General features: G+C 40.9%; 1 protein-coding gene and 1 pseudogene across 1 annotated transcript in view; one reads left to right on the top strand and one right to left on the bottom strand.

Annotated features, from left to right (window-relative positions):
• dpys (dihydropyrimidinase) overlaps window positions 1-7,631 on the bottom strand; it is a 22,313-nt gene extending 14,682 nt beyond the window's left edge. Inside the window, exon 1 of the mRNA XM_076279971.1 lies at window positions 7,294-7,631. Coding sequence (XP_076136086.1) covers window positions 7,294-7,593 — 300 coding nt within the window. The 5' untranslated portion in view covers window positions 7,594-7,631. The remainder of the gene's footprint in view (window positions 1-7,293) is intronic.
• An 8,267-nt stretch (window positions 7,632-15,898) lies between these two features.
• LOC143118599 (single-strand DNA endonuclease ASTE1-like) lies at window positions 15,899-19,745 on the top strand (annotated as a pseudogene).
• The last annotated feature ends 327 nt before the right edge of the window (window positions 19,746-20,072 follow it).

The following is a 20,072-nucleotide window of genomic DNA, read 5'->3' as shown; positions in this document are numbered from 1 at the left end:
GAACCAGATTTAAGCACAATTTAGTACAACCTGGAAAATCATTGTGTGGTGGTCAATGTTGATATTGTGGTGGGCCGCCACAAATAAGTCAATGGATGGGAAACACTGATCTGGGCCCAGGGGCCCGAAAGTTCATAATCCGCCCATGAGTACAGCAGCTGCTATGTGATGTTTGCAATCTTATATGGTTGGAGTAGAACTGTGGACCAGATATACGATGTGGGAATGGCCTTATGTAAAGCTGTTTTAACCTTTGGATGGTTGTTTCATGTGAAAGTTCATGGGCAATTCCATGCAAAGGTCATCCTTACCATGAAAAAAAAGTTGTGCATACGCAAATAGAACTGTTGTTAAAATCTTCATTTAGGTCTATATTTTATTGTTTGTAACTGATCTGATTGAATTTGATGGAGAATGACACTCTTTTTACATCATAAATATGGTGTGCAACCATACAGAAACAACATATTTTTTGTAAGGCTTTTGTTTTTAAGTCAGCAAGTTCCATGGCCATGTCACATCCATAACATTTTATAGGAAAAGTTTATGCTACACATACAGAGTTGATGCGACAATGTCCATAGTGTCTGTGCAAAGCTGATTTATATCAATGTAAAGTGTGATGACCAAATTGTGCCCCTTTCTTACTTTTAAAACCTTTAATGGTGCGTTATGGATGTGACGTTATTGATGTTACATAATGTGAATTTACAAGACTGGGGACTTAATTATACCTCAAAGCCGATAAAACGTCTGTTCTGGTGGCATGTCAGTTTCAACGCATTTCAACTTAGTGTTTACAATTGACATTTCAAAGATTATTAGGTTGATCAAAACCACAGGGAGGCCTTGCCTAACCATTAGCAAAACAAACATAATATTAAAATACCTCCAGTGATTAGCCTAGCCATAGCCTATTTTCAAGTGGCCTAATAACGAAAATCTGAGCGATTATCTTCCCGTAACTGTCATACTAATGTTGTACAGTAACTGGATTATCGTGTTAGCTGGTGAAGATGGCTGACTTTGCAGCTGGAGTTAACATAGCAACCTCCTTCTGTTGCAGATCTGTTCAGCCTGCCGTTCACGTCTGCTTAACACAGTTTAATTTTAAATGTGATGCAATATGACAGCATTTGAAGTGTCAGGTCCTCTATACAGCTACCCACAGAGTAACATGAGTAAGGGCAGCAATAAACTAGATGTACCGCATAGCGGTACAAAATATGACCACCTCTCAGTCCTGCATATTTTCTTCGCAAAAATAAATCACGCTAGTCAATTTGTCTCCATCTCCTACTCCTGCAACTCATGTGAATGTAAATGTGTGCATATGTGAGTTTGCTTTTGTTTATAAGAGTGTGTGTGTGCGTGTGTGTCTGTGTGTGTGCATGTGCGTATGCGTGCCTGTGTTTGTGTGTTTTATGTGTGTTTGTGTGTGTGTGTGCGTGTGTGTTTGCATGCCCACATGCGTATGCGTGCCTGTGTGTGTGTGTTTATGTATCTGCATTCATGTGGGTGGGTGTTTGTGCATGTGTGTGTGTGTGTGTGTGTGTGCTTGCCTGTCTGTATGTGTTTATGTGTGTGTGTGTGCTTGCCTGTCTGTATGTGTGTGACTGTACGTGCGTGCGTGTGTGTATGTGTGCGCATGTGCGTGTGTGTGCATGTGTGCACGTGCGCGTGCATGTACTTTATGTATGCAAATCACAAATGAGTGGGTATGGGTTAGGTTCATGCGGGCTCTTGAGACTAACATACCATAAATATTTTGTCATCTTGGGTGCAACGGTTCAGGTAGGGCTAGTTATTTAGGGGAGTGGCCACCAAGTTTCATGTTTCCTGGTGTTTCAGTAACCCGGGAATCACTGACCAAAATTGATGACAGTAAAAAGAAAAAAGAAATTTCTTTATATTTTAAATGACTTGTTGTCCTGATTCTTCCTGTGGATCTTAGTGGGCACTGAGGAAGCAAAAATTTCGCTAGTTTTTCATGATTACTATTTCAATTGTTTCATATCAAAATTCACTACTTAATTATGTGTTTTATGTAGTTTGTCGAGGACTGGTTCAGACACGTCACATCCATAACGTGAAACCGTCACATCCATAACGCCAGTTTTTCCTACATAATGCATTACGAAAATGACGCATAGTTTCAAAAACACACTTTTTGTGTTCATTCAAGTCTCCTTCATGGTACATGGTACATCCATTTCATGTCACATCCATAACGCTGATAAAATGCCTTGTATTCTTAGGATGAAATTGATTATATGAAATTTGAGGATTTCTCAGTATTCAGAGGACAAAGGTTGCATTAAAAGTTATGCAAATTGATTCACTGATACTAATTTTGCCCCCACTCTAAGGCATTTTGTTTACCAATATGAGTCCAATTGTCACATCCATAACGCTGGAACTGCCCTCATACAGTACTCACAGAAGTCCGAGGTGCAAGTCCCAATAACGACTGGAGTATTCTAGACACTGTATAAAACGAGTGTATTTAAAAGTGTGTTTAAAATCAGAAACTGATTAGATTTACTACATTAAAAATGCTCAACCCAGTCAAAACCAAATTCTTTCACACAAACTTACGTCACAGACCACTTGGAGGTCCAAACAATATCTGACTTTTGGTTGATTTCACCATCAGTTAACTTTGAAACATGCACTTTCCTTTGGACAGAGAATATAAATATATCATAGGAGTGATTAACGTCAAAAAATCTAGACTGGAGTCACTTAAGTTATCAAATTGATAAGGAGCCAGAAGTGAACACACATGAATGAAACTGTGCTTTCATTATAACTAAACACGACAAAATACTTGTATAACCCTTGAGCCAGCTCCTTAATGTGATCTCAATGGCGATGCAGCGTCTGTTTGCACCTCCAACAGCAAACCTGGTTACCTCCCAAAAACGCCCTCAGGCGCTCACAAATGCCCGTATGTTTTTGTGAAAGAATGCAGAACGAGTCATAACACCTTTTTCAATACATTGTATATTCATCTTTATTTATAGACAGATGCTATCTTACTCAAAATGATGGACACCAGTGCTGCACAAAGTCAGGTAAGGTTTTGTTTTCTTCGCAGGCTGGATGTGCGACCAGTATCACTGATTTAATTCAAACAATCAAGATGCGTTTGAATTAGTGTTGCCAACTATTTCGAATGAAAAGTAGCTAAAGCCAGCTCCAAAAGTCGCTAGATGACGTCACACACTAATTTGCATATTAATTACGTCAGCACGTCGTACCCCCCACGCAATGTAGGGGAGAGTGGGGTGATTGGTGCCAGTGGGGAAGTTGTGCCACCCCCTATTTCTAGGAAACTATAGAAGAAATTGGTCATGTGACCACACATTTTTGAAGACTCAGCCATTTCAATCATCCTGCAGAGAAGAGAGCCTCATTGCATGAGAGGTAAGCACATTTAAGTTAAAAGAACAGTTTTTTGTCTTTCAAAGTAAAATTTCTATGATCATGTTTTTTTGATTGTTGTGTCAAAACAGTTATAGACAAGTTTGAAACATTTCACACATGTTTTAGTGCTTTGGTAAGCTACATTATGAGTCTATACAGGTAGCATGATGTTAGCTCAAATCTGATGGATGATGCATTTTTTCCAAAATGGTGGGGTTGGGGTGATTTGTGCCAAAGGCCCTGGGTTAAGTTGTGCCAGTGGCACCTCCACTTATACTCACCCCCACTTATAAATAATGTTTTAAACATATTATTTTATTGTAATTGTGCATTTTATTCTTACATTTTATCACTAAAACTATGTGACAGTCTTTATTTTAGACCAAAAATAGAAATATACCATCATGCCACAGAGTTATAAGAGGAAGACAGGCAGGGCATACTGTATGGAGAAGGAGCTGGCAGAACATATAAAGGCACTAGCAGTAATGTTTCACGGTCTAAGTCCATGAAATGCTGTGAACTTCACACACACACACACTGTCCAGGAAGCCTGGGAAGGAGAGGGGGAACATCATCTCTAGGTAGTAGCAGTGGCAGAGTTGACATCTACACAACCACATCCAACCACCTAAATCTGGTGTAAACTTTAATCTCATTTCAGGTATGACTTCCCTCCACACAAGATCTACAACATGGATGAAACTGGTGTGACAATGGAAAATGACCTTTGATGTGCTCGTGTGGCGCAATAGGCTTGTAGAAAATTGGCCTTTTATGTTGTAAAATAACTTTAAATAAACCTTAAATGAGTAACTTTGTATTGAATTTGTCTAGCTTTTATAAAGCATTACAGTGTCTGAGATCAAAATATACTGTTTTACTTCAATAATCAATGGCACAATTTACCCCAATGCATTCTCTTCAAAGGCACAACTTAGCCCGCACCGGGGGCAAGTTGTGCCACAAGACCACTTTTTTTCAGAAAGCTATATCTCTTAAATACTATATTTCAGATTGAAAGTGATTGTTCCCAGAGATGCACCACATCCTGAAATATATGTTCATATTGTAGTTGGAAGCATTACTATCATGGCCTCCCTTTAAAGTCACTTTAAGTAAAAACTGGCACAACTCACCCACTCTCCCCTACCCTTACGGCAATGGCTATATTTTGGATATATATAGGCTAAATAATATAGGCTTATGTCACTCGGACAGAGCGATAGAATTTGTTTTTTTTTTACTCAGCCGACAGTCCTGCATCAACTTGCATTGACAACATTGAAGCTAGGCCTAAACGAATGCTATAGGTTTTGATGAATGCTTGTTTTGCTTTGCTTGTGAATGAAGTTGTAGGCTAGCCTACTTCCTTTGTTCAATTGTTGAACGATGCTGGCAAGCGTGTCCCTGTTTCCCTGTCATTGTGTCATTGCTCTCGTCTCGTTGACTCTCTTGTTGTAATTTCAGCCGAAGTTGCTGTACCTTCCTAGCCTAGAAATCTAGACGCACCCTAGCGGCGGCAAATTAATTTGCTCAGCTTGTACGTCTAGTATCGAACCATAGGAATTTCTATTGGCTTAACACCGTGGATGACGGCCAATCACAGCGCTCTATTTCGTTAGAGAGTCTTAAAGCGGGCTTAACAGGATAACGACATCCTGCGACGGTGAACAACAAGGAAGGTGGCTATGGCAAAAGAAGAGCGGTTGTTTGAATCGGCGTTGGCGTCAACTTTGGAGGAGTTGGACTTGTGCTTTTCTTTGAAAGTAGATCAACACAATGCACTTAAGTCATTCCTTTCGAAGAAGGATGTATTTGCCGTTTTGCCGACCGGATACGGATATGGTCGTAGCGCTGGCCTATTGCATGCCTAGGCAGTTTGAAAGACAATTCTCTGCCCGCCCCTTGGATTAAGCGAGGTGAATGATTCGATGCCAGACTATACATGTCAATGATATAGGATGGCCCGCCAGGCTAGTACCTTCCAACAGGGGCGCCGCTAGGGTTGTATTCCATAGTACGCACCATAGGTGGCCCACCCCCCAAAAAATGACCTTATTTACAAGATTTGCGTTTTTGGTCAATGTAGGCTAGCCTATTATGTAGGCCTCTCTTTATTGAGTCTAAGAAAAACCTTTACATAAATTGGAACAGAAAGCCCTTAGTCACGTCAACCTACCCATGTCATCCCTTATCAAATAGCCTACCGCATGAAGCGTCTAACTTTTACAACACTGGCTGCAGGCTACGTGGGCTATAGGGGTGTTTCAAGCTTTTTAAAAGTTCTGGGATGAGGGAGATTTCTCCCCCGGGAATTTTTTTAAAATTCTGGTTGCTAAACACACTATTTAAACGCAGTTTGGGAAGGACAGGAATACCGTTACATAGCAGGGGCTCTGGCTCAAATTAGGTGAACATACCTTATGCGCATTAACTTCACTGCCCAACCCGCGAAAAAGGGAAAGAAAAAAACAAGTTTATGTCGCAATTTGCGATAGAGAAAAACACAGTTATGGTAATCTACTAACAATAACGATTTGCTCACAACACTCTAAATACATTGCACTGCTATTTTGGTTTTCCCAAACTTTTAGATGACAAGCATACGCAGTCAAGGATTTGTAACACCCGCACCAACCCTACTCGTCATGACGCGCCTTAGCCCCAAAAAGGTTGAGAACCTCTGCTCTACGCATTAACTGAATCCTTGTTCCAAACAGTGCTTTATTTCTTTAAAATAAGCCTACAGAGGAAAGCAAACAATTCAACATTTTAAACATGTGTAGACCGTGACCGTAGAGGACAATCTCTCGCTGCTGTCAGTGTCAGCATCACTGCTAAAAACAGTGCGTCTTTTAACGTTACGGTTAAACGCCTGAAAAATATGAAGCTGCTGCTGTTGTTTTCTTTTCATGACTGAATGATTTGCTATTATCCTATAATTGAATGGAACGTTGTGTTTTTAAGCGTCAGAAATGACCCATGCAAAGCCACGCCACACAGGCCAAGGCATGGCAATGCTACGTTTTCATATTTTATAGTCTATGATTTCCATGCACACCATATTCCGGTTTTATTCGGAATAATGCCAATATTCAGATTGCACATGAGTCAATAAATATAGGCTAGTTGTCACACAAGTGTTTTTTTTTATTGTTGTAGGCTAATATTGAATGATTTCATAAATAAAGCTGTGAAAAAATTGTACGCACAGTGCGTACAGGATTACGCCTGCCGGCGCCACTGCCTTCCAATGAGCGTTGTCTGAGCTTAGATCTATAGAACATTTACTTCCTTGTAATAAAATGGGCTGGTACTATATATAGGCCAGTCATTCCTTTTATAATCATGGGGCAACGCTTTGGGCAAATTCGCTATGTAATTCACTAACGAAACAGGCATGAGAGGGGAGATTTTCTGACGAAACAGAGTTTGGCATCTTTGCGAGAAGATTTTTCTCACGCTTTAAGCTGCTGCTGCAGTCAGCCTGGGCAAACCAAAGGATAACGCATAGAGAAAACAAAAGTCGCCAGACACACGAAAAAGTCCCCAGATTTGTTGTCAGTCGCTAGATATACCTTTCAGTCGCCAGAGACGGCCAAAAGTCGCTAAATCTAGCGACAAAGTCGCTAAATTGGCAACACACGGCAATGCAATTAAAAATCCCATGTCACCCACCACCTGGTCTTCAAGCAAAGTAGAAGATGCGACATAGCCTACATTTAGGTCTACATGTTCAATCAAACTGGGTTTTGACATAATTTCGAAAGTGAAAGGAAATTGTGTTAGTTTCCCTAGTTTCGAAAAAAAAGTCTAGAAAATAGACTTGGCAACATAAATTGTACTTTGCCTTTAGCCTACCTTCGTTCCGATGTGAAAATCATCCACAGCTTTAGTACCCATAAATGCCAACTCCATATGAGTGTGAGTGTCAATGCCACCTGGCAACACCAATTTTTCCCGGGCATCAATAACCCGCACACCGCCGGGTAAATGCAGATTTAATCCGACCGCCACTATCTTTCCGTCTTCAATATATACATCTCCCAACTCGGTCACATCTTCGTTCACAATTTTTCCACCCTTGATAAGAATTCTATTTGGGCTAGCCATGCTTCCTTGTTGTTTATGTGCGCCAAAGCCAATGGTAACCAATGACATTTGGTTAATGCGTGGACGAGGCCGTGTGTAGCAGTTGTTAGGTCATGTGTGGAGTCTGAAGTAGAGGATGACCACCTTTATCAACTCTGGGTTTAGAACAACCAAGTTATTGCAAAACCTGCCCCTGCTCCAAGCACGTGAACACAGCCCCCAGGCACTTTGACCTCTGGCTGAAGAGTAGCCTTCCTTTTTTAGCAGAGATAAAAACGTGTTTAGTTTAAAAAACTATTAATTAACATGTATTAGCTACACTTAATAGAGATAACAAAAAATGTAAAATTAACTTAATATTTAACATGTTAACAGTAGAATAAGCGGGATAATAGACTTCATAGAGTCTCAATGACACCGAATCAGTAGATTTACCTGTTGTCAGGCCCTATGTGAAGCACTGAAGGGGGGAATTCCCCCCCATTTTGAAAAATTATCTTAAAAATGATTTTAAGCCCTGGATTAAACTTAGCTTCATGTGTTCCACTGAACATTTTAATAAGTGGGTTCACAATGTGTGGGGCGGTGCTAAACCTGACCATAAGGCTACTTTGGCCAGAGTTCAAAGTAAAAATGTATTGAGACAAGGTAGCATCCAGGGTTATCTCAGCATAGTATACTAGCCTATAATAAACCATAACTCATAAAAAAACCCTTAATTAACTAAGTTATGCTATGCCTATAGACCCCCCTTGAAAGACCCAAAGGGCCAGTCAGATATACCTTGAGCCTCACATTTTTAAAGTCTCAATGTGTCCATTAGTTTACACAGAATTCACTAGAAGTCATTATTTAAGGGGTTATTTTTCAAAATGTTCTGCCCTAGCCTTCCCGTGTGTGACACTGGGCTAAGCCCCCAATGTTTAAAATCCGCCCCAGAGATAACAACATGTTTAGTTAGTATTAATTGACATGTATTACACTTATATTAAGTATTTATTTGCAACTGTGTCCAAGTCGCAGCTAAGTGTGGCTGTAAGTGCACAAGGTTTCTAATTCTGCGAGACTGCACTGCAGTGCTAGGCTGGGTGAACCCAGTATGATCTGCCTGCGATTTCTTTTTCACCCTGCAGCTCAGGCTGGAAACCTGTGCATCTTTTTCTGCTGCTTCCAATTTTGCCGGGACCAATCACAAGCTGGCTTATCCACCTGGCCACTATTGGCAGGTTTAAAACGATGACGATAGCGGAGCGACAGCAGGGCCCACTTCCCCGAAAGCATCTTAAGCCTAAGAGCGTCGTAAAGTCCCTCTTACGAACGTCTTAAGATTTGCCGACTGTTTCCCGAAACCATCGTAGCTTAAGAGCATCGTGAAAACACTCGTAGATCTACGAGTGCTCCAGAGTACTCGTTATCAGCTAAGAGCGTCTTAACAGTACTTCTCACTGAGGTCACCAACAGGACATACAGAGGAATTACAACTTAGAATACATACTCCAATTTACGTTCCCATTCTTTATTGTGTTTACCTGTGATGAATCAGATTTTAGCGTGCAAAATAGCCTACATTTAATGGTCATAATAATGTGATGAAAAGCGGACAAAAATGCAATCAAGTTATGAAACGAGACGTTAGTTTGACATTATCTTTGCTAAGTGAATATTTTATTAGGCCTATGAGGTAAAAAGCAGAGAAAGCAACATGTGGTTTAGTCTGTAGCCTACTGCATCAAAATCTAAGCCTACACATTTCCTCTCTTTCTTACTCGACTTCTTTCTTATCTTCAAACGTGTTCTTAAGTGGCACCGCGAAAAAATATTGCATTGTGCAACAATCTAATCTTAAAATAATTACAATTATTTATGTCTCTGTGTGGTATATAACCTACTTGGGATGCTTACATGCAGATGTCAAAGTGTTTCTATTTTCGTATTGATGTGAATTAATGTGTAGATCCGAAGTTTAAATGGTAGGCCTATAGCGGTGACGTGCAGTCACCTGACATCACTGTCAAATCAGAGGATATTTCAGAACTATTAACGTGGACAGCTCCCCTTAAGAGCATCTTAAGAGCAGTGCACGCGCGTTCACGCCACGAGCATGTTCGGGAAACAGTCGGAAAAACCAAACGAACGATCGTAAGATGAATCGTAGAAAACCCTCTTAAGAGCGTGTCTCCGTCGTTATCGGGGAAGTGGGCCCTGGTCTCTCTCACGACCATCAATCCAATTTCCTTGAATCCCTTCCCAAACCCTAACCTCTCGAAGTTGTTCAATGTCTTTTTTAGGTTGGCAAACAAATCGATCAAGTTGGTGTAAATTAGAGCTGTCCCAAATCACTATTTTATAAATAATTAATCTAACAATTATTTTTTCAATTAGTCGAGTAATCTAATGATTAATTTTTCGATTAATCTAACGATTAATTTGTTCATTAGCCATTATTTTTCCATTCCCAAATATCAGAAAGTTTCTCATTAACATTTCATTCATTTTTTTGCATTAACCTTTTTATGTTTCATGTGTGAGGTGATGAGGGCTAGTTATTTTAGGGTTATAACATCAGCATGGCTTATTATGTGCGACCAGGGTTGTATGTTGTACTTTTTTGTACATAGGGGAATAGATTTGTAGCACCACCTGCAAAATCTGTAGCATCGTTATAAAACCTTTAAAATCTCTAAAAACAACCACAAGTAGGGCAGTTCATCACAGTTCATTAATTGCAACTGGACTGATAAAAGGTCATATACGCCTGTAGGCTACATTGTATTTGGGAATTGCAGAAGCTATCAGCATGATGTATTATTATGATTATTATGATTATTATTATTATTTGTTAATAATATATAATTAACAATCCCTGTCAGTTCCATGCAGTTTTCAACAGCTATCAGGAAGAAATACCTTCAAGTGAAATACCAGTAGCCTAAAACGAATTGCAGTTGTACATCTAACCTGTGGTGCAAATGAGTTAACCTGACTCTCGCCATCTGGAATATACTTTCAGAATATAAACACTTGCTGGGCTCGGGAGGATAATTCGCAAGTTGTTGTTTGGATTGTTTGGATGTACACAGACATGGGCATGCTTTTTACTCGCGTAGATAGGCTACTACTACCACCAAGTTGGAATCAAAGCACACCATTCCCCTCTCACATACCCTACACACGCACTTCAAACAAACAAACAAGTGTGTCACAGCAGGGAAGCTACACCAACTGAAGCGTTCCGTTCATGACGTGTAAAAAATATTTCAGAAGACTGGGCCCAGTTTCCCAATAACGACGGAGACACGCTTAGAGGGTTTACTACGATTCATCTTCGTTCGTTTGGTTTTTCCGACTGTTTCCCGAACATGCTCGTATATACCACACACAGACATAAATAATTGTAATTATTTTTAAGATTAGATTGTTGTACCATGCAATAATTTTTCGCGGTGTCACTTAAGAACACGTTTGAAGATAAGAAAGAAGTCAAGTAAGAAACAGAGGAAATGTGTAGGCTTAGATTTTGATGCAGTAGGCTACAGACTAAACCACATGTTGCTTTCTCTGCTTTTTACCTCATAGGCCTAATAAAATATTCACTTAGCAAAGATAATGTCAAACTATTCTGGCAACGTCTCGTTTCATAACTTGATTGCATTTTTGTCCGCTTTTCATCACATTATTATGACCATTAAATGTAGGCTATTTTGCACGCTAAAATCTGATTCATCACAGGTAAACACAATAAAGAATGGGAACGTAAGTTGGATTATGTATTCTAAGTTGTAATTCCTCTGTATGTCCTGTTGGTGACCTCAGTGAGAAGTACTGTTAAGACGCTCTTAGCCGTACTCTGGAGCACTCGTAGATCTACGAGTGTTTTCACGACGCTCTTAAGCTACGATGGTTTCGGGAAACAGTCGGCAAATCTTAAGACGTTCGTAAGAGGGACTTTACGACGCTCTTAGGCTTAAGATGCTTTCGGGGAAGTGGGCCCTGAGCGTCGTGAAAACACTCGTAGATCTACGAGTGCTCCAGAGTACTCGTTACCGGCTAAGAGCGGAGCAGAGTGATTAAGACATTAATTAGAAGCACAAAACTCATTTTCCATGACAGAGGTCTGTTATACTAAGCAACAGTCTGTTATCGAGAAATAGCAGACCACCGAACGTTGGGAAGGCCCATTCAAGTGAATGGAGCATTCTGCATCAATATAAAGAGCAGTGTAATAAAAAGGCAGATGTAATGTTTGATGTCAAAATGATGCCAAAATTAACTAACCTGACAATAGCCAGATGAATTTCGCTCTGCCTAGCTCCACTCATCCATCCGATCCATTGAAGTGTTGCTTCAGAAGGCTGGGCCTAATCAAAAAATGCTTGCATATGATTGAATAAGCCACTTGTCCGTCATCTATTGACGTGCTACTTCAACCACTCACATCGAAGCCAACCCGTGACGCTAATAACAGTCTCACAGTCGCTTCTAGGCTATGTCACATCTATGAAACTCCCGCCCTGCGTCCTGATTGGCTGAACCATAAAGTCGGTTGCAGAAATCACTCTCAATGGAAGAGGTCCCAGATGGATGTGAGTGAAGCTAGGCGGAGCTAAGCGGAACGACATTCATCTGGCTATTGTCAGGTTAAAAATTAACAGGGATCAATGGAATTTTAACTCCGAGTGGTCTACGCTTAGCCTCAGAGCCTCCCATAGGGGGTACGCTTTCCTGGATCCCGGATCCTGGAACCCGGATTGCATGGGGGGGGGGAGGGTTCTTGGTTCTATAGAGTTAGGAATGTGAATTTTGGGCACGTTTTCATGATCCTCAAACCCTCCTGTTATTTTTTCTGTTGCTGTTGGCCGGTTGCTACATATGCTCATCAATACGTCAACGACACGCCTCTTTATACAGACAGGACTCGATCCCCATTTCGCGCCCATAGACATGAACGTACGACGAACTATATTGCTCAGCCTATGTATAATCTTTGCTTAAAGCACATAAAGATCTTCTTCTTCTGTATGTTTTATATCTAGTGCATTGCAGAGCCTAAACGGCTCTGGTGCTTTACTGCCACCAATTGTTTGGGTATGGAATTGATGGTACAGTGGCACTTCATGGGCCAATGAGATTTCATCTGGGGCCAGTGCCCCTGTGGCCCCGCCCCTAGAACCGCCACTGTGTTCAACACAAGGAGCTGCATTTCTTTGGACTGGTAGCCTCCTCTGGACACACAGTGCATTTGGAGAGACTGGTAGCCTCTGGACACACAGTGCATTGGGTCTTTTTTTTCTGGTGTGCTCTGGGCAAATTTTGGACTGCAAAAAATGAAAGGACACACAGAGGCTCCCACAAGAATGCATCGGTGAATCTCATTCATAACTTCACCAGACCTTTCTTAATGCCAGTCAGACATCTGTTTCAAAGTGATTTGTTATCCTAGCTCGACTAAAAAGGTAAATGAAAAAAAAAATGAAGGTAACACTCCTTAGCAAACTAGTAATTACCTAAACCCTTTGTTAATATTTGTTGATTGTTACTAAAATATCTATTTGGCACAAGTTAATAGTTTTTCATCATTAATTAAATATTAGTTGTTTGCATAAAATCTGGATGTTAATGTTTATAGTTAACTAAATGTCTTTTTGGCACTAATTAAGTTATTTCTTACATCATTTAAATGTTAAATGTTTATTTACAAACTATATGTTAAAAGAAAAGTTAATTACATATAATTATTTATCTATTTGTTATTTGGCAAGTAGCCAAAACGCTGCGCGTTGGGGTCCGGTTCGCCGCATTTTGGTTGCATTTGGTGGATAAACTCTATTTCTGAAATTTGGGTGAAAGGTGGATAAATTGTGTTTATTTAAGCTTAGCCTCCAATATATCCCTGGTATTAGGTTATACTACTATTTTATGGAAACATGTATGCCATGTGCTGTCAATTTGTCAAAATATCAGAACAGGTTTGTGAGTTAGCTATGGACCTACAGTAGGCAACTGGAATCGCCTCAAGGTGCTTTATTTTTTTTACACATATATATGCCTTTAATGCAACCGGATAGTGGAGAGTGACAGGAAGTGAGTGGGAGAGAGAGTTGGGGTGGGATCCGGAAAGAACCACGGGGCAGGAATCGAACCCGGGTCGCTGGCGTACGGTGCAGGTGCCCCAGCCAGTCGCGCCACGGCTAGGGCCCTCAAGATGCTAGATAGATAGATAGATACTGTAGATAGATACAACTTCCATTTTTTCAATCAAAAAATGAAACAAAACAAACACACACTAAAAACAATTAAGCTCTCAGGTTTGCTTTCAAAATAGTGGGGAATGTTCTTGTGTTCAGGACGGACAATTCTCTGTCGCCTCCATAGACTGTAGGATATACAGCAGAAACCTGTGAAATGTTGTCCCATCACAGTAGCAGTATTTGGGCTAGTAGTTACTGTCATAAGTGAAAGGATGAAAGCTCAAATGCAGATTCTCATTTTTGGAAAAGCAAGTATTGGTTAAAATATATTTGCACAACATAAGTGAATAAATGTGGGTGGTTTGCAACAGTTTGCCTCATAACATGTCTTTGTCTGAATTGGTTACTCTCACAGGTCATGTGAGGACTAAATTATGTAACGGCCTCAATTTTGTACAAACACGATTGGCATGTGCTCTCAGTGTGGCAACACAAAGGTCTTCATTAGAACAGGTTTATTCTTGAGTTAACTAAAATTGCCTCAAGGTGCTTCATACCACAAATTAATGAAAAGACCCAGACAGGCAATGGTAGAACAAAAAAAAATCAGGAACAGTGTATTATTTACAATGATGCAGGTCCACCAGCTTCTCTAACTAAACAAGTAAATAGTCAGGGCTCACCTCATGTCGACCACAATGAATCAGACCCTGATTAGTGCCAACCTGGTAATCCAGATCAGATAGATACTTACGCAGGAGATGCAGCCATGCAGAACAGAATCTCTCGTAGTATTACCCCTTATCTATCACACAAAGAAGTATGTCATATGTGGAATAACACATAACAGCTGACTTAGTACAATTCTGACTGTAAACACATAAAGAGGCAAATAACGAGATTAACTTCATATGAACATGAAAAACCACCCTATGGGCATGCACTAGGCCAGTGTTTTTCAACCTTTTTTGTGCCACGGCACACTTTTGACACTTAAAATGTCCCACAGCACACTAATATCCTGTGTGAAGGAAAAATAAACATACCATAGCCTAAAACTTCAAATAATACACAGATATGGCCTTATTCTGGCTTCTACACAAGACCTGCTCAATAAAACAAGCGCCCTATGTTTCATTTGTAGGTGACTATATCTGGATATGTGATGATTCTGTGAATACTGGATATGGGACCCCCGTTGAACAATGCCTGTATACCACAAATAGTGCAATCATACAATCAATGAGAGCATGTGGTTATAAATTCTTTGATGCAACAGTTGCTTTTCTGGACCAGTGAGTGACATTTGGGTAATTTTCTGCGGCACACCTGATGATCTCTCACGGCACACTAGTGTGCCCCGGCACAGTGGTTGAAAAACACTGCACTAGGCAACTGGACTGAAGGGAAAGTATGATGAGATAATACATTTTAGTCAGTGAGGATAGGAGCAGGCTTCACTCAATTTGTCTATTTCTAAACTTTAAGAGTGCTGGCCTTGTAGTTATACATACAAGAAAAATAGGAGAGAGGCCGCACTATGCATACATACTCTTTTATTTGCACATACGCGTTTCGGCGTGTGCCTTCTTCAGTGTGCACAAAACGCGTATGTGCAAATAAAAGAGTATGTATGCATAGTGCGGCCTCTCTCCTATTTTTCTTGTATAATACATTTTAGCACATATTTAGCAAAGCTACAATATAATATATATTATAAGAACCCATGAAATATGTCAGATGGTACATAAAATATACAGAATAGAATAAATAGTAGGTAAATAGGGAGAGCTAGCATTTAACATGTTGATTATAAAAAAGCAGTACATCCGTGGGTATGTGTCTTCAAGGCTTTTTCTCCACATGTGGCTGAACTTTGGGTGTGCAAATGGATCCATTGTTCATTGCCTCCAAGCATTCTTTAACAGAACAGCAGCAGGAGACCGACATATACTCTGCCACATGCAGTTCCAAAATTATATGCCAGGACAAGTCTGAGCAGTCTGACAGGCTCTGGCAGTGTTGGGGCACGTGCCCAGATCTGGGTGTGTAGTTGGGTTGGTGTATATATGGCAGCTGAGAGACAAATACATCCCAATACATCAGTACTGACATTAGCACACCGTCTAACTTTCTTTACACATCAAGAAATCATGGGGATCAGTAAATTAACAAAATTAATCGAGATGGATCAAGTCTTGGAAAATTATCGTTTAACAAACACAACGATTATCATTGATGGTACAAGTCTGCTCTATCATTTGTATTTTCAATCAGATCTGGACAAAAGCCATGGTGGAGATTATTCTGGATTCAAAGATGAAGTCTGTCAATTCTTTAACATTCTGGAAAAATTTAAAGTCACGTGTCGTGTCATTCTAGATGGAGGCTCAGATCCTGACAAGCTAAAAACTCTTGCGTCTCGCCTGAAAGATAAGCTTAAGTAGAGGCATAGCAGAGGGTGGTAGTCCTTCGCCAGATGAATGCATCTTACCACCACTCTGCAAAGATGTCTTTATACAAATCTTACGGAAAAAACAAATACAGTTTGAACAGTGTGTTGGAGAGGCAGACCAAACAATTGCTCATTTCGCAAAAAAGGAGAATTGTCCAGTTCTGTCTAATGACTCAGATTTTTACATCTTTGATTTGCATGAGGGTTTCCTGCCGTTAGACGACTTTCAGTTGCAAAAAGTGAGCGATGGAACAATCCTGACCAAGCTCTACAAATTTGAAACGTTTTGTAACCGTTTTAAATTAGACCGGGCTCTCATGACAGTCTTTGCTTCAAAAGCAGGAAATGATTACTCAAAATTAGCCAAAAAGGACCAAAATACCCTTCACTGCCGCCAGCAGATCCTTATATTAGACTACGTGCTATCCTCATCTTTTTAGGGAGCTCAGACTTATCACAATTGAATGACTGAGAAAAGAGAGAGGGCTCTAACAAAAGCTCTATCATTGGTTGGTAAAACTAAGGATAAGGATTGTTTCCTTCATTCCATTGGAAAATATACCATTCAACTTCCCAAACTGCCTTTCTGGTTCCGCAATAAGCTTCAGACAGCAGAACTCACCTCCTTCGTCAGAGATGTTAGGATTCATAAGAAAATGATGTTGACCCCACTTGTGGAGGACTTTTCACAGCCTAGCTGTTACTATGCTGCTCGTCGCATCAGGCAGTACTTCTATGGACTGGTACTAGGGAATGGGAATGCCATTTGCACTGAATATGACAGGGAGGAGGGAGGAGGGTGGAGGGAGGAGGGAGGAGGAGGGAGGAGGGGGGAGGAGGGAGGGTGGAGGGAGGAGGGAGAAGGGTGGAGGGGGAGGAGGGGGGAGGAGGGAGGGTGGAGGGAGAAGGGTGGAGGGAGGAGGGAGGGAGAAGGGGGGAGGAGGGAGGATGGTGGAGGAGGGAGGAGGGTGGAGGGAGGCTCTGAAGTTTCAGTTAATCAAGTCACGCCTCTCTTGACAAGTGGGAACGAGGATAAACAACTACAACATCTAAATAAGGTGCAAAGGTTAAATAATGAAAATGTTTAATTACACTGAGAGATAATAGGTGATTTTTGCGGTGCATTTATTAGGTAGGGTATAACATAAATGCAAATATCTGTTCATATAATAACTCTGTGCAGGCCCCTGTGGAATTGCGTCAACGGGTGTTGAAGGAAGTTCTGGATGCTCAAAGTTTGGACTTAGAAAACATCCCTGAACATTTGCAGCTGCCCCTCTGTGTGACCAGTTACTGGTGGAAATATCGCCAAAAAAAACTCATCACCTGCAAATATCAACTGTCTTCACGCCCTTTTGCTAGGGTTTCTATATGAACCCCATAATGCAGGTTAGTGTCTTGGCACACTTACAGAGTAACACGACACTGATTGTTATTAAAAGTACCAGCAAAAGCAACAGAATAAGCACATATATCATACATGATAAAATACATATCTGAGTATAACTTAAGCAGATTTTCATAATGGACTTTAAAAGTTTTTTGTAAGCTGTAAATAGTAATTATACTGTAATTGTATTTTTGCAATACTTCATATGATTTTAATTTCTCCGCTCAGTTTCACTGATATAACAGGATGTGGTTTGTACAGTTGCCTAAGTGTATCTGTGTTGGACAGACCTGCAGCATGTGATGCTTCTCAATCTGTAGAAGAGGGTTTCTTGTGAAAGCTTATCATGTTTTTTTCAGAACTGGGTGCATTTGAGGAGAAGATGGGAGCAATCAAGACTGAGGGGGAAAGTAGCCAACTGGATCTCCATGTGGCTCATGCCTTCAGCCAATGGCAGGTCTGCATGAGGCAAAGCCTCCATCTGAACCAGCTGCTGTGCTGCCCTCTGCCTGAGCCTGCATGCTATTGGTAAACACCACACCAGTGTCAGCATTGCAGTATTGCATAATGTGTTCCTCTTCAAAACAATGCAGTGTGTTAAGATCCCCTACATCAGTAATGCTTGACACATGTCATCAAAATACAGGTGTTATATTTGAGTGAGACAATTTTGTTTTAACTGATTGATGTTCTTTTTCATAAGGCTTTACTGTGGACCTCTTCTGCACCAACTGGCAAATAAACTTCAGAAAAAAGACATTTCAATCGAAGAGCTACAGGGCTTACTGAGTGATAAACAGAAAATAATATTTGAACAGAGAGGAATGTTTGAAGTGGGGCTGGATCCAGTGGAGCAGGCAGCATCTAGTGAGGGGGGACTACCTGCCATCCCTCCAGTGGAGCAGGCAGCATCTAGTGAGGGGGGACTACCTGCCATCCCTCCAGTGGAGCAGGCAGCATCTAGTGAGGGGGGACTACCTGCCATCCCTCCAGTGGAGCAGGCAGCATCTAGTGAGGGGGGACTACCTGCCATCCCTCCAGTGGAGCAGGCAGCATCTAGTGAGGGGGGACTACCTGCCATCCCTCCAGTGGAGCAGGCAGCATCTAGTGAGGGGGGGACTACCTGCCATCCCTCCAGTGGAGCAGGCAGCATCTAGTGAGGGGGGACTACCTGCCATCCCTCCAGTGGAGCAGGCAGCATCTAGTGAGGGGGGGACTACCTGCCATCCCTCCAGTGGAGCAGGCAGCATCTAGTGAGGGGGGACTACCTGCCATCCCTCCAGTGGAGCAGGCAGCATCTAGTGAGGGGGGGATGGGGAGTGCAAAGAGGTAAGAGACGGAAGAAGACACCGGTGATGCCAAGCAAACAAAGACGAACGTAGACCAAAGGGTTGGTGAATATAATTAATACAGGTGGTTTTTGTTTGTGGTGTAAAGGGCAGCAGATCAAGAGGACTCCCCTACAGATGTTAGTTTTGCACTGTGTTGGCCTGTTATTCTGGAGGCCCAGTACATTACAGTGCTGCTTTTTAAATTGTATTACATTTAAATATGTAATTGCTCTACATTCAGATTCCGTACAGTGTAATTCCATTTCTACCAATTTTGTATCCACAGTACCAGAAACAATGAAAGATACAAGTATACTGTAGTTGTATCACATAACCAAGATATTCAAGTATATACGGTTTTGATTGGTCTGCCAGGAAAGACAGTTGTTATTCCAGAACTTTCTGTTTAAGTGTTTGTCATTGTTTCCCGTAGTTTATTTTTACAAACTGTGGAGCCCTTGGGCTTGAGACTTTTCTCGCCTTTTTTCTTCATACTGGCAAATCAGGTTGCTGTGTCACTACGCTGCATTGCTTCTGTATGGAACTGATACGTTTGACCTGCTGAAAGGGTTCCATTTCCCAAGCTACTACCGAGCTTCAAAAGGGTGCACTGAAACAGAATGGTCATTTGTGGTGCAGCAAATCCAGTTTATACATGTAAAGTTGAAAATGAATGTAACATTATTTTGATTCTGTCAAAAACATGTCTTAAAATGTTTGATATAACAATGTATTTGGGTGTGATGATAAACCACATATCTTAGTGATGGGCAGAGATGTTATTCTACATTTGGCATTGTGGTGGTACAAAGTGAAATACTGTACTTTTAAACTGTTTTTTAAGCTTTAATAATAATATATATATAAACATGCTCTGCTCTTTTCTGTCTGTTTATATCCTATTTATGTTGTATTATTATTATATTTACTTACTTTCAGTAATTGAAAAGTGACAGTGTCTGATTCATATTGACATTAAATACAACAGTGAAGAATAAAGAGGACCTTTTAGACCTATATTCAGATCAGTAATAGACTTTCTCAATTTTGAAATTTTCTCTTGATCCATGTCCACAGGGAAATGTGTATAATGCTGATCAAGGTGTGTGTGTAGCCATGTGTGGTATGTAGGTGTGTGTGTGTGGTATGTGGCCGGTGTGAGTGTGTGTGTGGGCGTGTGTGGT

Source organism: Alosa pseudoharengus, unplaced genomic scaffold (assembly GCF_046254945.1).
Source record: "Alosa pseudoharengus isolate Yale_2024_CS ecotype anadromous, Long Island Sound unplaced genomic scaffold, YU_APseudo_1.1 YU_APseudo_1.1_scf_12, whole genome shotgun sequence".
Lineage (NCBI taxonomy): Eukaryota > Metazoa > Chordata > Actinopteri > Clupeiformes > Clupeidae > Alosa > Alosa pseudoharengus.
This window is presented reverse-complemented; position numbering and strand designations above follow the sequence as displayed.